Raw genomic sequence first — 21,855 nt, 5'->3', positions numbered from 1 at the left:
TGATGCTGACAGAGACATAAGACCTTCATTTTGTGAAAGTAGACATTTCAAAGTACTCGAATCCGTTAAAAGCCCAATTTCGATCTAAGACTAAAAAATGACGTCATTTGATCATGGCCTTCCCCCGCATCATGCCTTAAATTAAATTAACATTTTATAGTTTTGCTCATAATTGTTGCTTGAAAGTTGTGATTTTAAACTTTTTCTCTCTTTATGTGATATATCAGAATAGATAACGGAAAGGGTTAGGTCTGAGGGTCTTAGAGGGTAGTGCCAATAGAATGTTTGAGAAAAAGTAGGAAAAAGCTGGCCAGGAAGATTTCAACGAAGTTTATATTTTTTACCTCTAGAGGTTTCCCTGCATTCTGTAGTAATGGGGGTAGAACACAGGCTGAGGATTTCAGCCTTGTAATTATATGGTTCTTTTTCTCCAGGACAGAACTCATCCCCCACCCTCTTGGACTAATATTTATAAATGAAATATAAACGTATAGACGTACATGGTATGTATTTATGCTTAGATACAAGGTGACTTGTGAATGCTTTATCGGAAGTCAAAGTGAGCTGCTTTTTTATCCTATACCTTCCTTTTTCTTTTACAAGTAATTATTTTCAAACTGCTTGTTCTTCTCTGTGGCGTACCTAAATCTATGGAAGCCTGGTGTTTTTAATGACATTATTCAACATTCTAAAAGTTTTTAAATATATTTCTGTTTTCTGCATGTTTCAGAAGTCACGCTCCCGGGAAAAGAAAATATTCTGGAATTTAACTGACTCGAAAAATTGAACTTCTGGCAACTGTTGTGTGGTAGCAGTATTTGATATCCTTTCAAGTGGACTGTGATTGTTTGTACATCCCTGCTGGTCTTTTCTATACCAAGCCTTAATGGGTCAAGTAATTCGCAGGTAAGCCAACAGTCTGTGTTCCCATGATTATTGTTCTAAGATGGATTTCTTCAATTTCATAGAGTTACAGTTTCAGAAAAATAAATCTTGGAAGGATAGAAAAAGGAAAACATTTAGGGGAATTTCAGATAGCCTAGCGATATATGGAAGATTGGTATTTGATGTTATGGACTAAGAACGATAAGAATAAAAATTTACGGCCTGAGTTTTTCATTTACCTCTCGGAGGAAATGGTGCTATGAAGTGCTTAAAATGTGACACATGTACATATTTTCCTATGACGCTTGCTAAGGATTTTGATTCAAGCAAGGAGTCTGCTGGCTGTTTGTGGTATTGATTGCACATGCTTTTGAAATGTTTAGTTAAAATTCAAATTTTAAATTAAAAAAAAAAACCCACCGTGTTGGTACAGTTGTTAAAATAGTGAAACCAGTTTTTTCTCTCCCTTGAGAAAAATGTTGCTCTCTCGGCTTAATACTTTTGAACAGCCTGCTGACGATATATTTCTTGTCAGGTGTTTTGAACCAGTCGAGAAAATAGGTTTTGTAATTTTTTCCTGTTCACAATCAACAATGGCTGCTCATTTGTTTCCCCTCCTGTCCACATAGCCCAGCCTTCCTGGATGTGTTTTCTTTTGTGTATTATAATGGAAGTAAAAGTAAATTCTGGGGGCTCATAAATACTGGCCATAACATTCTTTCTCTCACTAGAAATGATAACAAGGCTGCAGTTTAACATCAGTGAATTATTTTTATTAAGCCCTAAATTGAATTTTGATTTGGTAATTGTTCACTGATCAGTTTTGGCGGGGCTGAGCAGTAATTTTAACGGAAGTTCACAGTGTACAACAGCCCCCCCGCTTAAAAAATCCAGGCTTTCTGCCGTGGTGAATGAGCTTTAGTGATTATCTCCAGGATTAGCACTTTTGTTACACTTTAGTTTATATTGTGATTTGCTAGTACAGTAGTCTCGGCCTAAGATCCCACCGCTTACGGTCCCGGTTCGCTTAAGATCCCGCTGTTTTAAGAAAACAGAATTTTTACTATACGAAAGTCACCCCTAAGATCCTGCTCTGATTCACTCTGAAGGTCTACATTCGGCTAAGATCCCGCTTTTCAGATCATAATTTGCAGAACAAAACCCGGGCGGGACAGCCGATCAAACAAGAGTGAAAAGTTGAGATCAATAAACTGTCTGTCGCGTCAAAGATCAGCCACTATCGTGAATGTGATCACACACACGTTCTAAAACTCAATGAAGCGATACAATGTTTGCCCCAGACCGGATCAGACCGGGGTGTGAAATGACCGACACCTTTGTTTTCCCCACGCATCGCACTCACACCTGAGCTCTCCCCCTAAACTTACATCACTCGCTGGGTGGGTAGGGCCTACACATTCGCTCCAGGCGGGATCACATTGAACTGTGAACTTTTCCCTGACCATTGCAGAAGTTGTCTCTACTCCCGAATTTGCGAGACAGACTGAATTTCAATTGGTGTGTTCACAACGTAATGGCGTGTAACGACAAAGGCGGTTTGGGGGGGGGAGGGCTCGGTCAGAGATGGAAAGCTATACATTTTTGACAGGTAAGGGGGAGGGGCAACTGGATACGCGTAGATCTTGAGACTCATGATAGGATAAAAAGTGAAAATGGCACGCCTCATCCCACTATGCACTGTGATAGTTCACCAAGGTTAACGGTCATGTCAGTTCATTTTAGAGTGGAGGGAGACTATTGTACCTATTGTGAGCCTTAGCATGGGTCACCATAGATTTTTCCCTGGGTTCGTCGGTTAAGATCCCGGTTCGCCTAAGATCCCGCATTTCCTTGCTCCCGAGCACTGGGATCTTAGACGGAGACTACTGTACCACACTTGCTTCCGTATTCATGTTTAGCAAAGCAAAGTAATATATTGTTGTAACTAAAAATATTTTTTTTAACTTTAGAAGGATATTAGGCCGTGCAAGCACATAATGTCTTTTTTTTTTCTTCCTCAGGTTGCAGGATATTGGGATTCGCCCACAAGATTATTTGGGGTTTCCCCTAGCAGACTTGGGAGGCTGGGATGACCAACCCAGGTTTCCTGCAGCTCCCTTTGGGCACAGGGAGGAGGAGGAGGATGAGAGGGACCCGAACATGTCATCTGGATTCCCTGACTTATCGCAGTTGCCCCCTGAACTAGGTAATCTTATACTGGGACATCCAACAGGGATTTTAGCTGTAACATAGGAGGAGTGTTGATGATGGTATACTTTATTATGTCTCAGAGGTGCTGATTTTCCTGGTTTTTATACGCATGTTTGAAATTGTCAGGATTTTGCCCGACTTAAGACTGATGGTCATGAAGTTGTTGGGAACTTTGTGTAATTGTTTTCTTATGTGTTGTATTGTATTCCTGCTTATTCATTTCTTAAAATTAAAAAGTGAAACAAAGAGGGAAGAAACCAGGAGATTCTATTTCTTTGTTTGTTGTGTGACTGTTTATTAGTGTTTGCACATACGTTTCTGTTATTGATTGAACAGGTTATTTTGTGGTTTTCGCTTGCCTGACGCTAATGTGCCCTTAATCTCCAGTGTAAATCAAATAATCAATAATAAATAATGGATTGCATTTATATAGCGCATATCCACTTATGCAATGCTCTATGCGCTTAACATGATACATATTATGGATTTACAAATCAATTTTAAAGGTACATAGTGTTACATACTCATGCAAACACATATTCACTCACGCACTCACCACACACACATACATACACACATACACACATACGTACATATGCACATACGCACATACAAACTCACAACGATCTACGGCTTGGATGCATTCTGTCTAATGGAAATATGATGAAAATAGAAATGATTTTAGTTTCTTCTTAAAAATTTCTAGATTTTCTGCTTCTCTGATAGTTTTTGGAAGCCTATTCCAAACAAGTGGGGCAAAATATGAAAAAGAGCGTTGGCCATATGATTTGTAATTTATTTTAGGCTTAACAAGGGTTGTTTTGTCACTTGATGATCTGAGCGTTCTAGGAGGCACATAGGGTGTTAAAAGCTATTTTAGATAGTCCGGTGATAAATCATTTAAGCACTTGTAATTGTTCAATAGAACGTTTGTTTCATTTTCTTTTTATGTGTTGCTTTATGTACATGATCTGAGTATGGCATTTTGTATTAAGTTAATTTATGTTCTGGTAATTTCTCTTGATCTGACTTAAATGACATCTTTTTCCATAATGAGGATGTGTTCAGACTGTGAATCTTTGACCTAAATTTGCAAGATTTATCGAAAGGGCTCTACTTTAAATGAATGAATTATTGTAATGGTGGTTTTGAAGAATCCTCGTAGGCTTGCTTACCACCTAGCCTACTCGTCTGTCTCTAACGGAATTGGGTTGCCAGAACCTTGAATAATTGTGTATGAAACATTTAGTGTCAATGTATCGTGCTCTCATGTTTCCAGGGCTGGAGGTGTTGAGACATCTGGACGCCACGGACCTGTGCCTAGCCTCCTGTGTGTGGTCACATCTGGCAAATGATGAGCTGCTGTGGCAAAGGTCAGTTGCAAAATTGTAGTACACTTATATTATGGTGAGTAGCCTGTGTCCCGTCCCCCCCCCCCCCCCCCCCCCCCCCACATCCTCCTTTCTCCTCCCCATTGCCACCGCCATCATTGAAATTTAGAAAGGCAATGCCCCAGTCTTGATGGAACATTGGGGATGCGAGATGTTAGTTATAGGTGATTGCTCACAGTAGGAGTGGAGTATTAAATTTGTATCTTCTCTTTGCAAACACCTAGTAGGCTACAACATTTTTATTCTTTTGTTGATATCTATACATATGAGTTTCAGTTAAATGGTGTTTGGTTCAGAACGACAGCTGTTCTATACAAACTTCAAGCCTGATAATGGCTAGAGAAATACCATGTGGATGAAGAAATGGGGAATTATATCTGTTTTTCGACACTGAAAGTTTGAAATCTGTTTCTGGACAGCATTATCTTCTCTTTAAGAGGTTAAGAGAATCGTCCACCAATTCTTTAATGATTAGCTGATGGTTGGAGATCAATAGGTAGTGTGTCAAAGGTATATGCGAAAGGTAAAAGAATAATGCTTGAAGGTCCCAAGCGAAGCCATAAGTAGGTCCAGCCAACTAAGCTTATATGTTGAGGGAGAAAAGCAAATCATTGTATGAAAAGGAAAAATGCAGGGAGTTGTGGCCTTTGATATCAATACAAGTTACTTTCTATTATTGCCTTTATTTTACTCTCTTTCTTCGAACGTCAGCTTGGCTCGATGTTGTGTCCTTGGGAAAGGCACTTTACACGAATTTGATGTTGTGTCCTTGGGAAAGGCACTTTACACGAATTTCCCATTTGGCTCAGTCCTTTTGGAGATGGATGTTAAACTCGGAGGTCCCGCCTCTTAAATGACCTGATAGGGTTGATAGGGAAGGGAAGTTAAGCCTATACCAGTTCAGTTACTCTCCTTCAAAGTTTGTAACTTCTCATCTTCATTGGATGGTAAAGGTAATCATCAATTCATTACAGGCAAACTTTTGTTATTATTGGAATGGATGTGACGAATATTGCAGGGGATGAAGTGTATGTCCTCTTTTCGCTGTATTGTACTTCAGATAAGTCTTGTGTCTAGTTATGATTGGTGTGGTTGAGTGCTTGCAAACCTGGGATTTGTGGATGGTTGGCGGGTGCTCTGGTGTGGTTCGTTTCTTCTTTCCTATCTAACATCTATCTTCTTTTTCTCCCTCCTTCTTTTTTGTGTTTGTTACTCTCTTGTAACACCTCTAATATTCGGCACCTATTGTGTTGCAAGTGCCATAAAACGCTTACTAAAAAGAACCCCCTAAAAACCTGGCCATTATTGCTCATTAGTGGGCGAAATGGTAATTTTGCAGGTAGTTACAGGTATTATCAAATGCCTCGCTTCAAAATACGTACAGAAGGGTGTTATCATAATTTAAGTTTTTTTAAAGGTGGAGAAAGTGGGCGCTGGCTATAAAACATTTGACAAGCTCTGTTGATGGCTTGGTTTTTCTCCTTGTTTTAGTTTGTGCCGCAGCTGTTGGGGAAGTGTGACCATCTACAGCCGGGGCCGACCAGAAGACTTCACCTACAAGCAGCTGTTCATGGCACTGGACGAGGCTTCTCTCACATTCAACACCGACCCCTTCCAGGTGGGCCGTTAGGCTTATTTAGCGCTCAACGTTATATATGTGTGTGGTCCCAGTTGTTTGGCAAAGTTATTTTTGAGCAGCGGGTTGAAAAGGCCAAAAATTTCGAATCTAGTAAAAAATTTAGTTCCATCTGAAAATACTCGATTAACGATTCCTCAATAAGGTATTGAAAGGCTTTTATATCTTAATTATAAATATTCTTTTATTATTTATTTTTGCATTATGTTGTACTTCACCAAAGGTAAAAAATGTGCTAGAAATTTGGTCAACATACTAAGGTTAAAGCTATTTTTCTCCAAACTTTATTTTTACACTGTGTTACAAAATGTGGCATATCATTAAAACCAGTCAAGTTATTTGAAATATTTAAAATCAGTGTGTTCAGCATTGGCTTTGCTATAAGAATCTGGCTTTATTTTTATTGCCAAAATTTACGATAACTTTACTTTCTCTGGGCTCACACACATTTTTCCTGGGCCAGAAAGTAGGTTTCATTTCATCGGCAAACTGTTCAACTGTTTAAAAGTAAATATTAACAAAATACCTCTGGAGCACATGCAACCGATACTGCAGATTAAGAAACTGCTATAAAAACTTTAAAATAATTTTGAGCTTAGTACATCTGAACATCTGGTCAACCATTTGTGTATCTTGGGTTAGCCTTTTATTAGTGAGCCCCCAACATACCTCCTCTCATTGGCTGACGGAATCTTTAGTTTTTGAGTTTGTAATCAATGTTTCAGTGACTTTTTAAAAAACAATACCCCCCCCCCCCCCCATTCTTTTGACCTGAAAAAAAAAAGACGTAGGCTTGCAACTGTCTTGAATTTCTCAGGAGTGTCCCTGGTTTGACAATGAAGAATTTGAAAGGACATCTTAGTCTACCACAGGAAAACCAGTTCCACTCGATGTAATTTTTTTCTTTCTTAAGTACTCTGATGTTATAATTATTATAATGTTGGGTGTTCCTGATTCCTGATTGGAATTAGATAAAGTTGGCAAGCCTGAGGATGTTATGTATGTCTCGTGATGGACTAAGACATTATATTGTAGTGAAAAGGCTGACCAAAGGAGGCTTTTTAAAAAAGTTGTGGACCCCATCTATTGGAGAGTCATATGGCAGTAGATAAGACATTAAATAAGATGGGAGTGTCAAGTTCCTGTGCTCAGAAATTGCGAGGTGATTATAATTTTCCCCCATCTTTCCTTAATTTTTAACTGCAGTGGCAATTTTTAATCCAGTCTTTGAGTAGAAATAACTGTTGATCATGTAGCGTTCTTTGAATAAACTATTGAACATTTTCATACACATTTGCATGTTATATTTAGCTGTTGTTTACAATGTTTTAATTGTGATCTTGTCTTTGGTGGTAGAGGGTTTGGTGGTCTTAAAAGGGCTTTTCATACCTTCTATTCCTCCTCAGGGCATTGAATATCTAACATCGAGAGGGATTTTAGGTGATCAGCCTATAGAAATTGCCCGGTTCCTTCATACCACGAAACGATTGTGGCCAAACAAGAAACTGGAATTTTTACAGCGCAGGTGAGAGAGAGGTGGAGAAAGGTGGAGAGAGAGGCAGAGAGAGGCAGAGAGAGGTGGAGAGAGAGGCAGAGAGAGGCAGAGAGAGAGAGAGAGAGAGAGAGAGAGAGAGAGAGAGAGAGAGAGAGAGATTGCTTTCTTTAACAGAGCTTGCTGAAGTCAAATCAGAGTAACTGGTTTTTAAAAAATGGCCCAGCTAGTGGGATCAAGGATCGCTAGCCCTATGGGCAAGCAGTGGTCAAAACTTCACACCTCTCAATTGCTATCCTGTCTGATAATGACCTGCGTCAGTTTTACTTATCCAATTACCACCAGTGCTTGCCTTTCATAGGACCACTGTTTGACCTATTAAAAACAGAAATGTTTGAACATCTGCTTTGATTCCAACCTCAGCCCCACCCCTAATGCCACCCCTCACTGCCATCATGTAACAACGATTCGAGGAACTCTTTTTCTCTGCTGGCTGTACGGTCAGGGTGGCAGGCATTGGTCAATCTAATTTCACACCTCTGGCTTTTGGCTTCCCAGGAAAGTTTCCGTAGTGGCTCGCTACTTGAGCACTTTCACGGGCTTTCGTGAAATTTCACACCCACACTACACTGACCATCTGTATCGCTCAGGGCTCACATGATGAGGTAACATCTACCCCCAAATTGCACTCCTACTCCTCTTTCTCGCCCAGCGGCATAACCATAGCGTTAAGTTTTATTTCAAATCAGGGTTGAGTGGGCAAAGCATTTTCCATCTTATTCAGGTGAAACCCTTTGAAGGTAGCTGATTTTTCTTTCCGTTTCCGCACTGGACAGGTTTCCGTTTTATACAGGTGATTAAAGAGGAATATATTAAGGTGGGAGCGAGGAGATTCCGTTTAAACAGGTTTCCGTTTTATTCAGGTTTCCGTTAAGGCAGGTTCGACTGTAGTTTGTGACACAGCATGACTATTGGAGACCATTGCCTTTGTAGAAGTAGGTTTTGATTTATCTCCCTTGTATTAATATATACAGTCGAACCTGCCCTGACGGCCGCCTCTATAAGACGGCCACCTGTACAAACAGCCACTTTCCATTTTCCCCCTTGCGTTTTTTCTATATAATTTAACTGTTTAAAACGGGCACCTGTCCAACGCGGCCGCGGCCACCATATTTTAACACACAACCCCTATCACACTAAGCAATAACACCTGTCTTAGACGGCCACCTTAGTGACTCCATTACGTTTTGTCATTAATTGTGCATTGACCACTGGCGTTGTGGGCGAGCCGTCATAATCGTAATTGTTAGGTAGTCCCTCCAACCGATCATGTTGTGTAGGCCCCTCCCACTGTTGACCAATAGGTACCAATTTCCAGCTGCTGGTGAGGGAAGAGTGTTATCCCTCATAACCCTTAAGCCCCGCCCAGAACTCATACACAATCGTAAGTGAGATGAGTGGTCACTGTTTACCCAGTCTGTAACAAAGTAACAATGGACGTCAACATGGACTTGTACAGAAGCGTCGCTCGTTCTTCGAGTGGTGGCGACCCATATGTTTGTTTTACCATAGCACTCGGTCCTCCTTGTCTGACACATTTCGTTTTATTGCCACCCTTGCACAAAATCAGCAAAAAAATAAAAATAACAAACAAAATACAAACCGCCAACAACAACAAAAACAACAATAACGCGGCTACTTTCGTTTGGGAAAGGGGTTTGTTTTCTTCATCTTGATCAGTCCTGCCTAATACGGCCACTTTTCTCCTTGACAATGGGTGGCCGTCTTACACAGGTTTGACTAGTTTGCAGGTTTTTACTGATGAATTAATTTTGATGTCTTGCTTTTTTTCACACAATTTGCAAAATTAAAAAAAACAACTCACAAAAATATGCTGATAGGTGGGCCTACTGAAAATTGGACGGACAGAAATTGGTGAGCACATCTTTTTCGTTTGACTCTGCTCCAAAAGATAGCAATATTAAATCTAGTTCTCAGGAAGTGCTTTCTAGTGATATACACTATCTACATAATTGTAAAAAATTTAAAGCACCAAATTTTTCTGAAGGATTACACGGTCTGCTAAACCCTCCCCAGGCAAGATGTGCTTGAGCGGCTGGTTCAACTGCAGAATTTCCAGAACCAGTTTCTTCCCAACGCTCTTCGTAAATTTTTCAAGGAAGTCTCGGCCCCTCAGGAGCGTGGGAACACACTCACCATCATGCTGGAGAACTTCTCTCAACGATTCTGTGCCTGCAACCCAGGGCTTGGTCTTAGCAAAGGTTTGGCCACTATAATTCTTTGCCAGTTTTTTTTTTTAGGGATGTTTGTGTGAATCTTTTTTTTTTAGGGGTGGGTGGAGGGTGCCACTTGTTGTTGGTCCTATTTCTTTGATGTCTGTCTGTCTGTCTGTCTGTCTTTCTGTCTGTCTGTCTGTCTTTCTGTCTGTCTGTCTGTCTGTCTGTCTGTCTGGCTGGCTGGCCGGCCGGCCTTTCCCCTAACTTGATGACCGTTACTATGTCTGTGTGCTTCTCAGTACACCTCCTTTGGGTTTTTGCCTTTTTTCAAGATATGCTATCAGTCTGCAATGTTTGGGTGGTTGTATGTGCACATTCTGGTGTGGTCTGCCCCATGTGTTTCTTTTCTGTGTGATAACTGTCCTAATATGTTCCAGCCGAATTGTGGCTGTTACTCTGCCGATTTATTTGTACGCTGTATGTTGTCACAAATAAGGCTTATGAACAAAGCAATGTAGTGCTTAGTGTGAATCGTGAAAATTGGAAGAGAAATATTTCAGGACCGGATACTGTTCTACAACAGATAACTTATTACCATAAGATGCTCTAAACAAACCAAATGTATTGATCAAAGTTTGTTCAGATTGTTTCTTTGAAAGTGAGAACTAGGCTAGATCTCTTGGGTCAGTAAAAAGTTTTGCAATGTTCAGTATGGATGCCAGGTGTTTACAATAGACGCATTGACTATGATCACATTTTACAATTAATGTGACGAGTGTTAAGAAGTTAACTCTCGCCATATTTAAGATAATGCAAGATTGTAGTAGAAAGTATTTAAAAAGTGTTGTAAGATTTAGAGACTACAGATTTCCTTATTGTAGATTCCACAATGTTCTGCATGTCTGACTCTTATTTCGATCCTGTTTTTACTTAAGATTTCATCTGAAGTGACTCTAGTTTTCTTCAATTTCAGTGTCATCATTCTTATTCTTATCCTGGCATGTGGCTGTTATGACACTTCCCCTCACCCCCACCAATTTTCTCCTCTGGCTACCAACAGAACATGCGTCCCAAGATTGATGGTTTCTGTCTCTCTTATTCCCTTTTATTTTATAATTGTTTTCGCCCTGAAGCGCTTCTTTATAACTCAAGCTCAAAATCAAATCTTGTGGGTGGTTGGCGGATGCTCTGGTGTGGTTTGCTCCTTCTTTCCTATCAAGCATCTATCGTCCTGATGTCTTCTTCTTTTTTGTGTTTGTGACTCTCTTGTAACACCTCTAATCTTTGGCACATATATGACCTTATTGTGTTGCAAGTGCCGTAAAACCATTACTAAGACTGAAATCAAATCTTGTGCCTCGCAGATGCGGTGTTTGTCCTCTGCTTCTCCCTCATCATGCTGTCTGTGGACCTGTGCAGCCCGCATGTCAAGAACAAAATGTCCAAGCGAGAGTTCATCAAGAACACATGCCGCGCGGTGTCTGAACTCAGCGGGGATTTGGCTGGCCACATGTATGACAACATCTACCTGGCTGGCCATGTAGCGCCCAAGGATTTCTCTTGATGACACCTTGGTGGCTCTGGGCAGCATCAAAATCTATATCATGACGTGTTGTGTGACTTTATATACTTGTCCGCCAGCTGGTTAAATGGTACTGAGCCCAGAAAGCCAAATTCTTTTTCAGGAGAGAGAAAGAACAGTTTAATTTTTTAAACAATTTTATGTACATTATGTACCCTTTTTTTGCTTTTCTTTTCAACATTTAGAATCTTGAATTTGGACTGAATATTTAAAAAAAAACATGCAACCAACCAATACCACGGATTCAGAGACTGCAATAAAAGATTTTTCCGAATTCTGGGCTCAGTACATCTGAACAGTTGGCCGATTATATAGACCACAGTGTTAACTTATTATCTGAAATATAAATCAAGCCTTACAGAGATGTAATCGTGTATCCGATATTTGTATCAATACAGATTATATTGTTTATGAGTATATAGACATTGAGTGATGATTTTTATTTATGTGAAAAGATCATAAGTCTGCGGTAAGACAAACTTGGGTATGTTATTTCAAAACTAATTTCATTGTATTTTTTAAAAAAGGGCTGTGAACATTGTTTATTCTGAAGTCACTTTCATGTGAACACATGGATGTGAAGGATCATGATCTCTCTACTCTGAAGTTGGATTCGGCCTTCTGAGGTCTACTTTTAGTAGTGACAGTTTTTTTGGCGAGTGGTGGTAAGGGAGGCTAGATATGATTTCAGTTTTGGTTGTGAATTTTAGTTAAGACTAAACTGTTTTGTTTTCGGAATTTGTCACCCGCTGAGTCAGAGTACATGCTGAATTGGTGCAGTAGACAAAAGTATTTTTGCTTATAGTGCTAGTGAAACGCTGTGGAGAAAGCATAGAATACGTCCGAAGAAATATTCAAAATGAGGCGTTGGCTGTGAAGGATTCTGTCGGTGTATTTAGAGGGATAGAGGCTTGCTTTTGTACTAAAGTTTTGGAATAATTATCTCCCACCCAGTTTTCTTGAAGACTCATGAAAATTTTACTGCACCTTTAGTCTTTTTTAAGCTTTTGTGTTAAATTCAAATATTACTGTCAATGATAAAAGTATTGATTCAATTTTGCAGTATTTATAGCCTATATTAGGTCAGTCTTAGAGGCAGGGTGTTGGAATTGACTCGTATCTGCAAAGCTGTTGTTATAAGATGATTTAGGTTATTGGTAGATGTCAGTCTGAATCTGTGTATAACCCCTTGACTGCCAATTGTATATGAACCCAACATGTTAAGAAGTATGTGAAAGTGCACAAAATGTTACGTGCCACAATCTTTGTCTGTTTTTTGCTTGCATGTAATAAGAGACAAGTAAGTACAGCTATATATCGAAAGAGATCGAATATTAGAGAGAGAACAGACCGACATAATTATTACTGTTGAAATTGAAAGTTGGAGATAAATCAAAAACGCCATTATCTTCTTCCTGGTCATCGCCATATAATTACGATCACTGTTGTTATTACTCTCTTCAAGATATAGATCTAGTGGATTGCTGAAGGAGGTCAAATCATTGTTGTAAACATCTCGGGGGGGGATGTAAGGGATGGCTTCGTACTTTGACCTTTCTGGAGAGGAGTAAACTATACTGCAGCAAATGAGTTGTTCGTAATAAAAGCTTAATGAGTGCTACTGTCTGTCTCGCAAACTGAATTCTGAAAAAGGTGACTTGCTTAACTTTTTTTTTATCAGTCATCAAGCCTGTGATTCCTGTCTACTAGTCTTCTTACATATCTCATCTCATGGCTAAAAGTATGGTTTCAAGGGATGTCATTCTGTGCTGGGTGGTTGACAGGTGCTCTGCTGTAGTTTGCTCAAACATGTATCTTCATTGCTTCTCCTCTTCCTTTTCTTTGTATGTCACTTCTCTCTGGAAGCACTTCTCATCTTCGTCACTTATATGACCTATTTGTGTTGCAAGTGCTCTAAAACTCAAACTAAGACGAAACTAAAACTTATTCTGAGTATTGCTGAGTATTGAGAAGTCATTTGTTGCTGAGATTTCATGGAAACAAAAGGACAGGTTTTCAATGACATACGAAACATGTCCAAAGAACTCTGGGTAGCTATAGAAACGTAAGAGTTTTGTGCAGAGCAGTCAAGGGGTTAAGGGAGTTGTGCTTGTCATTTCTAGTAGACTCCCCGAGCAGAGCTTTTGTTTGCTGTGACTTGATTAAAATGGTGTGTTTAGAATCACAGATTTTTCAATTCTGTACAATGCGAGAATATCAAGTATGTTTTTTTTTTCAGGTTGCTCACATGATCTTTATAGGGCTCTCACTGTATAATGTTTTGGAAATTGGTATGTTGTTCTGTGACCTTTTACTGATGAACTGAAGATTTTATGATTAGTGTCAGTATCAGAGGCCATTCATATGTCTGCTTCTCTCCCAGTATACTTATTGGTTTGTAAAAACTTTCTAAAAAATTGATGGTGTCATGAATAAAATTTGAGTTCTTGTCAGTTATGTTTGCTATTCCATACATAGTAAAACTACATTTACTCTTAGGGCAGAAAGTTTTGTTTCATGATTAGAAATTGGGAAAACATAAAAAAAAATCAGCATTTTCAGACTTTACTCATAACACCATGGATGTATGTGAGAGAGATAATGAATGGCCTTTGGTACTTTTGTTATGTGGTGCTACACCCAGACTTGAATCGTTCAGCTTGTTGCTTTTCTTTCTTGTTTCAGACTTGCATGATCTGAATCTGAATCTTGTGTGCCAGTTCATGCACAACTATTGTCGTGATGTAATACATTTGCCCTTCCGTCACTGCAGACCTCTTATATCAAAATAACTTTGCTTGCCATTCAAACCATCGTCATCTTCATTACTGAAAGAATTTTAGAAAAATGTACTTGTACACTTAACAGGTCAAGATCAAAAGAGCACCATTTTGTGAATAAGTTAAGACCACAGATTATTTATGCATGTCCATTGATTAATATTACTTTTCTTGGACTTTCAACTTTTTATTTCTTTTTGGTGAATCCGAGAATTGTCTAAATATAATGACAAGTAAAACAGTGGCATGGATGCTACATTTCTAAAATGTTTATTATCATGTTTTACATATTTTGAAGTTTTTGTAATTTTTTGAGAGAAAAGAAAGTGGAAGAAACTGGAGTTTTTGTTAAGCTTCTTTAGCAGAATAATGGTATGGAATGAAAAAAGAGTCTTCTCCCTGGTTTAAAAAAATTTGTTTTGTCTCCCATATTATGCAAAGGTGAAAGGTAACAATTTCAAGGGATTTTTATATTGAGCTCAGGTTTTGAAAAGTTTCAATTAAAGTCAATTACAGTTTCATGTAAGCTTTCTGTTTCGCCATTGATTAAAACAGTGCATATATGTAACTTTAAAAAATGCTATAATTTGTACATGAAGCGCTTTAAAAAATATATGTAAAGGGTGAACTGGCACAGAAAATCAAGGAATTAATTGTATTAATAACAGACACTAAAAATATTGAAGTTAACTTTTTACTTGTAGTCTCAAATATGCATTCCATACTGTTTTGTTGACTTGTCAAGTTTGTATTACTGGACTATTTGTATAAATGGATAGGCTTAATTGTCTATGGAATGCCCGTTTGCAGGTTCATTTTATTGGTTATAAAAAAAATAGAAAGTTAATTGTTTTTTTTATGCTACTAATTTATCAAAAATTTCTTTTTTCATAAGAAACTCCTTTCATGATCCTGTTAGATGCGTTTGATCTTGGATGTTTGTTACCTTCTCTGCCTTAGGACTCCTCTTCACTGTGCTAACCTGCATGCTCTGTTATCTTTGTGGGGTTTTTAAAAATATTTTTTTTTCTTGGATGCGTTTTGAAGTTTTTGCATAATTAACACAAGAACAAGAGTTACCTTTGTTTATTGATTGATATTGTGAGTATTTGTTTATTCCTTATGCAAATATTTTTGTCGTTGAGTAATTTAAATATTTTTTATATTGTTCCCTGTTTATCTATCATCAGTTTTGTACATTCGATTGAACTAAGTATATAAGGAATAGCACCTTGGAGAATCCTTTATGTGAAGACCATTTTCTATGCACTCTGCACTCTTTTTCGTTTACAACATTTATGTTGCATTTAGATTTTTTTTTGGGAGGTACGGTTTTGTTATTAAGAGCTTGTCTGAGCAAGGAGCATGCCTCCAGATATGTTTTGAGTTGAGTTCTTTCTTGTCTGTCTTGTCCTCACATATGTTGACCATGTACTTAAAGTGATTTTGAATTTTGCTCCATGCCTCCTCTTTCAACGCTCATTGTGAAGTTGTCAAGAAAGGATGCATTGTTTATTTAAAAAAAAAAAATCTGAGCATCCAGATTTTTTTGAGCTTGTGATGTGGTTGTAAGGTTTCTATTTTCAGTGACAATACTTTTTGTTTTGTTTTTAGGACACATTGTTAGTTAGCCTTTTCAAATGTGTTGGCTGGTACAGTGTGTCTGTTTTTGACTCACTTTACGTATCTTTTTTTGGTGGGTGCTTGGCTGGTGCTCTGGTGTTGTTTGCACTTTCTTTCTTATCAAACGTCTATCATCCTTATCTTTGGTCCTCCTTTTCTTTATTCGTCACTGTTTAGTAACACCTATTCTTGGGCACTTTTATGACCTGTGTTGCAAGTTCTGTGAAACTCTTACGTTAACTAAAACTAAACTATCTCTTTAAAAAAAAATTATTTGAAGTTGGTCAGCCGATAAACTTGTTTAGAGAAATAGCCGCTGTATTAAGGTTTAGTGTATGGCACAAGAACATAGTTCAAACATATAGAAAATTATAACCAGTACTCAGTGATGATGGTGTACCTTATGCATAAGTTTTTAACTGCCTTTGAGTTGGACGTTACTATCGATCCAGCCTTTCTATAGAGTGAAGTTTTATACTTTTCTAAGATAGATAGCTTGTTGTGTCTTTATAATTTGTTTTGCGTATGAGAGTGGTGTGTGAGAGAAACTTGTTTTGTTTACAGAGATGAATGGTGTCATTGACATTTTTGTTTGTATGGGAAGCTTTGTTTTTCTCTCCGATCTTTGTAAGCTCAAAAGAAAAAAAGTTACAACGAGGTGTTGAGGGCTTACTGCTTTTTGTTGTGGACAGTTGTAGTTGTGCTTTTGAAATGTAAATTACAATGGTGAATTAATGAATTTGTTACACATTCATAATTTATTTGCGGGGAGGGCACAACTTTTCAGAAGCAAACTTACTGAGATGACTTTGAAAGTTGGGACTATTGATGAGATGTGCACCTACAAGAAGAGTTTTATTTGACTCTGAAAATCAGTGTGCATTTATTTATTGAGCTTTTAAAGGGCAGGTAAAAGTGAATTTCGTTCCGCACAGTTACTCAAATTGATGAGCGTGATGTTGGAACCTCCAGTTTTATTAGCCATAAGTGGATATGTTTCTGAGAGCGTGAGTTTATGTCGGGTTTCATTTTCTCATGGAGGCCCCTGTCCTCGGCTTTCACGACACACACTCCAGATGGACAGGGTATGTTTTCATGTCTGACCTCCCCAACGTCCCCCCCAACAAGCACGTTGGGTGGTGTTTTGACACATCGCTACCTCAGACTAACAACGTTCTGTCTGCTCAGTACCTAGTTTTGAGAAATTTGACGTCAAAGATTTTGAGTTTCACATGTCAAGCTTTTTCAAATGCAACTTTTTAAATATCTCGATGACAACTCAGAATACTCTTACAATTTTGATGGACACAACAGATCAAACATTTAGTTTCTGATCTGGTGGTCCCAGTAACTCAAAACAGCCAAAAATGACGGATAGAAGTTTGTAATTCTGAGGTTGCTACATTACTATTTTTCTCATTGTTTTCACCGCTGTGAATTGAATCACCGATACCAGTTTTTAAAAAACAGAAATTGATGTTCTAGATCAGTGCTTATCAATCTTTATATAACCAGCGCCCACTTTTGTCCATGCTAAGGGGTGAACATTTTTTTACAGCCCACCGACATGTATTTCCAAGCGGGACATAAAATAACAGCTGCCACTAGCAGGGTAATCCTCCAGGGCCCACCAAAATTACCAAAATTCACCGGTGGGCAATATAGCCCTCCCAGGTCGACTGGCACTGTTGTAGATCTATTGAGCAATTTTCAACTGCTTTCTATATTACTCAGAGAATTTTTATAGTTTTATTAAGTTTATAGTTTTATTATTGGTTTTACAGTAGGAGTATTTGTACAGCAATGATGGTTGAAAAGAAAGTCTAAAAATGTCCCTTTTTGTCGTTGTTAATCCTGTAGTCTTTGAGGGGGTATGCTCCGGCACAATGCTATATTAAAAAAAGTGGTCTTTAACAGTTGTTTGTGGAAAGAAGTTAAGCTCAGAGTTACTGTAGTTTGAGAGATTCAAAGGGCAGGTGCTGGACTTTTGTAGATGTGGTCACAAAGTAGGTTAGTGGTTTTTCTGGGTTGATGAAGCTTAGGTGATAGTTTAGAGGTATGTGCTGTCTTTGGAAGCTGAATATCCTTCTTCTCTTCTGTTGAGGGCTTTTGTGCTGTCAGTTTGGTTCAGCTCACCCATGTAGTTGTGAAGTGGTCTGCCAACCTGGCCTCTTGCCCATCGGTTCATCCATTCCTCTTTGCAGTTTTTTAAAATGATAATTTTTGTTGTGATGAGTGATGTTGGTTTGATTGGTTGTGCTAGGTGTGATTCTTTTTTTGGCTTGTCTGTCTGCTTTGTCATTGCTGTGAATGTTTGTATAGCTTTGTTAATCAAAAGAAAAGTGTAGAAATGTCCCTTAGCATCATCCTTCTCTGTTTCTATTGTATTTCCAGATGGTATGAATATTTCAGAGGGTGAAAAATTTGGTACTGAATCCTTTCTGGTCACTTTGTGAGTTGAACGAATTTAGGCTGAAAATTTTAAATACATGAGAAATAATTTTTTAAATTAGTTTGATCAAAAGTCAGATGCATATCGTGCCCTTTGATGGGAAAAGTGGGGGTTGTGCAGGAACGTGCAAGGGTCTTCATCTGGACAGGGATTTATTTATTATGATGTTTACAGATATCTCACTGTGTTAAACCTGATGATATGTCTTGCCCTGCATGTGTTTTGCCTTTGTTCAATGATGCAAGGGGCGGAATGTTTGCTCACCTTGTTTGTAGTGCTTTTATAAAACATTCTACAGTCTAGCATGCACATAGCGAAACTCACACATAGCGAAACACACTCATAATGTAGAGATTTTCAGGCCTGTTTTTTTTTTTTATAAACCTGTACATATATATTCGTTTTACTTAAAACAAATACATAGAGGGATTTATATGTACCGAGTATTTAAAAAAGATATCGCATCGTGTCAATTTCTCTATGTGTGTGCTAGATGGTATTTTTAAAAGTTTGATTGATGAAACCAGCTGTCTGCGAGGTGATGTTTTGTAAGATATTTTACATATCATTTCTTCAAAAGTAAATTACACATTCATAATAACCCCCCCTCTTTCCAAGGTTTAGTAAAACTGAGCTTTTTCTAATCAAGCAGCAAGTATGTTATGATGTGTACTGTACTCGGATGTCTTGTTATCACTCAGAAGAGTACGAGTAGAAGTTTTGTTATATATGTGTTTTGTTTCATGTTTTGTTTGTACTGTCAAACATTCAAACTTGATATTTTCTTGCTCTCTTGAATGTCTGCAAGAGGGAATGTTTCTTCGTGTAAGGAGAATGAGAATCATAAAGATAGGCCCAAGTTCAATATCTTCCTGTGGTTTTGTTTTGAAAGATGGTAGTAATAGTATGGTAGGATAACAGAATGGTACGTTCTTTTTTTATTCTCTAAACAAAGTGTGTACTACTGTTCCTTCCTTCATATCAAACAACTATCATCCTTATCTCGCCTCCTTTTTTATGTTTGTTACTCTCTGGTAACACCTCTAATCCTCAGCACTTATATGACCTTTTTGTGTTGCAGGTGCTGTAAAACACTTACTAAAACTAAACTAAATTAATTCCTTTTTTGTGCTAGCTGTATCGTATTTTTGCCACCAGTTTTATTGATTCTGTGGAGATAGAAAATAGAAAGCAGTCAGATTTGGTAAAAATAGTGAGTTGCTTAATAAAAGGACCCAGCTGAAGAGGTTTGATATCTTTGATTGTCAACAATTACTACCCCACCCTCGCCCTACGTACATACACACGCGCGCACATGTACACAATCACACACTTACACACACACTCATGCACATACATACACTCACATGCCCACACACTCACGAGCCCACTCACACACTTACCCATGTGGGTGGTTGACGGGTGCTCTGGTGTCGTTTGCTCCTTCTTTCCTATCAATCATCCATCTTCCTGATCTCTCCTCCTTTTTTTGTTTGTTACTCTCTATTAACACCTCTAATCTTCGGCACTTATATGACCTAATTGTGTTGCAAGTGCTGTAAAACTCTTACTAAAACTATTAACTCTTACCCATATGCACACACTCGAGCATACATGCATTCACATGCAAACACGCACACACACATGTGCACACACTCATGCACACGGCATACACACACACACACAAACACACACACACACACTCAAACAGACCTGCCGGCGCGCACGCACAACTCACACACACTCACACACACACCCACACACACACACACACACACACACCCACACACACACACATGCTTGCACACACACACTTGCGCATACACACATGACACATGCACACACACACTCACGCACACACATGCGCACACACACACACACACACACACACACACACACACACACACACACACACACACACACACTCTCGCACACCCACTCACACGCCTGCACACCCTACCCCTTACTGTACAAGTGCACTCTGACCATGACGATATTTCTTTCATCAGCTTAGAGCAAACAGTCAGGGCTGTGTGCGGCAATTGTTAGCTTCACAATCATTGTTTGGGAATCTGATGCCTTCTCGAATATTAATCCAAAGTTCTTAACAAAGAATGGTGAATACGAGGATCTGGGTTTTCAACTACATGTACATGTAGTTATTTTATGAGTACCCCTGGTCTGTAGATTATGAAAAGTTGACTGTTTTCTTTTTTTTTTTTTCAAAGGGGTGTTAGTTTTATGTCTTTCCCATTTCAGCTTATTTTAGGTATGTTTTCTTGAGGGTTTTCACAGATATGTAGTAAAACCAACACGAAAAGGGGGTGTTGTTATTTAAAAAAAATGTATTTCCCCATTTCAGCTTATTTTAGGTATGTACATCCTTTTTTAATGGAAGCAATCAGAAGTGTCCTGTGCTTATGTGAGCACATACCCGTATGCATATCATGGCCCAGCTTGTTAACTGTTTTAAGCCCTGAAGTCAAAAGTTTTTTCATAAGAAAGATTTAAACTGTTTCATTCTCTTAAAAGTCGTACCTACATTATAGGTATTTTTTCTTTTGCTTTTTTCGAATTTTGAAAAAATATTTCCTTTATCACATGCAATGTATAGGCCTGTCACTGTATAAGTAACTGCAATGACATTTTTTTTTCTTCAAAGTTTTGGGTTTTGCACATTTGAGCAGCTGGCCCGTGATATGTTTGTGCGTGCGTGTGCTTTGATAATAATATGTTGTTGGTACGCATGTGTTCATTTTTACGCTTGTTTGTCTGTTAATGTTTGTGTGTTCGTTCATGTGGTTTGTTTGTTGTCTGTCTGTCTATTGACGCCCGAAGCAAACTCTGTGATCTGAGAATTTAGCTCTTTGTGAAGAGTGCATATTGAAATAAAATAAAATAATTCTTACACCATCAAAGCATAGTTTTGTTTCTCCCCCCCCCTCCCCTTCTAGTGTTTAATGTGCATGTATTTCTCTGTTTTAGTATGGGTAGTTGGAGGGTGCAACTAGTAGGTCCTACTTATTTACTTTACCTTTGTTGTTTCTGTCTGTCTTGTCTCACATCCACCCCTTGGCGCTCATATAACCTTATGTTGTTGCGAGCGCAGTGAAACCTTACTAGTGGGTGGTTGGCGGGTGCTCTGGTGTGGTTCGCTTCTTTTTTCCTATCAAACATCTATCGTCCTTATCTCCCCTTCTTCTTTTTTATGTTTGTTACTCTCTTGTGACACCTCTAATCTTCTGGCACTCATATGACCTTATGTAGTTGCGAGCACCGTAAAACCTCTACTAAAACTAAACTAATACTTTACTAAAACTAAAATTTATCTTTTTCCAGCTCTAAATGACCTTTACTGGGTCGATGAGCTTATCTTGTCGATATTAAAGGATCCCACTCAGATTTGATCAGCGGGCTTCCAAATGTAGCCTAGCTCGTCACCAGCTGTATGGATCAGTCTGTCGTGGGTCATTTGGAACAAGATTAAATGATTGAACGTAAGTTTCTAGAAGAGAGAGAGAGAGAAAGAGAGAGAAAGAGAGAGAAAGAGAGAGAGAGAGAGAGAG

At 38.6% G+C, this 21,855-nt stretch overlaps 1 protein-coding gene across 1 annotated transcript in view; it reads left to right on the top strand.

Moving 5' to 3' along the window:
- LOC101851530 (F-box only protein 8) overlaps positions 1-19,152 on the top strand; it is a 29,720-nt gene extending 10,568 nt beyond the window's left edge. The window contains exons 2-8 of the mRNA XM_005107905.3: positions 731-906; positions 2,907-3,091; positions 4,376-4,469; positions 5,979-6,105; positions 7,530-7,648; positions 9,713-9,897; positions 11,217-19,152. Of these exons, the coding sequence (XP_005107962.1) occupies positions 887-906; positions 2,907-3,091; positions 4,376-4,469; positions 5,979-6,105; positions 7,530-7,648; positions 9,713-9,897; positions 11,217-11,416 (930 nt within the window). The 5' untranslated portion in view covers positions 731-886 and the 3' untranslated portion in view covers positions 11,417-19,152. The remainder of the gene's footprint in view (positions 1-730; positions 907-2,906; positions 3,092-4,375; positions 4,470-5,978; positions 6,106-7,529; positions 7,649-9,712; positions 9,898-11,216) is intronic.
- The last annotated feature ends 2,703 nt before the right edge of the window (positions 19,153-21,855 follow it).

This window comes from Aplysia californica, unplaced genomic scaffold, assembly GCF_000002075.1.
Source record: "Aplysia californica isolate F4 #8 unplaced genomic scaffold, AplCal3.0 scaffold00641, whole genome shotgun sequence".
Taxonomy (NCBI): Eukaryota; Metazoa; Mollusca; class Gastropoda; order Aplysiida; family Aplysiidae; genus Aplysia; species Aplysia californica.
The sequence above is the reverse complement of the archived record's forward strand: the minus strand, read 5'-3'. Positions and strand labels throughout refer to the sequence as shown.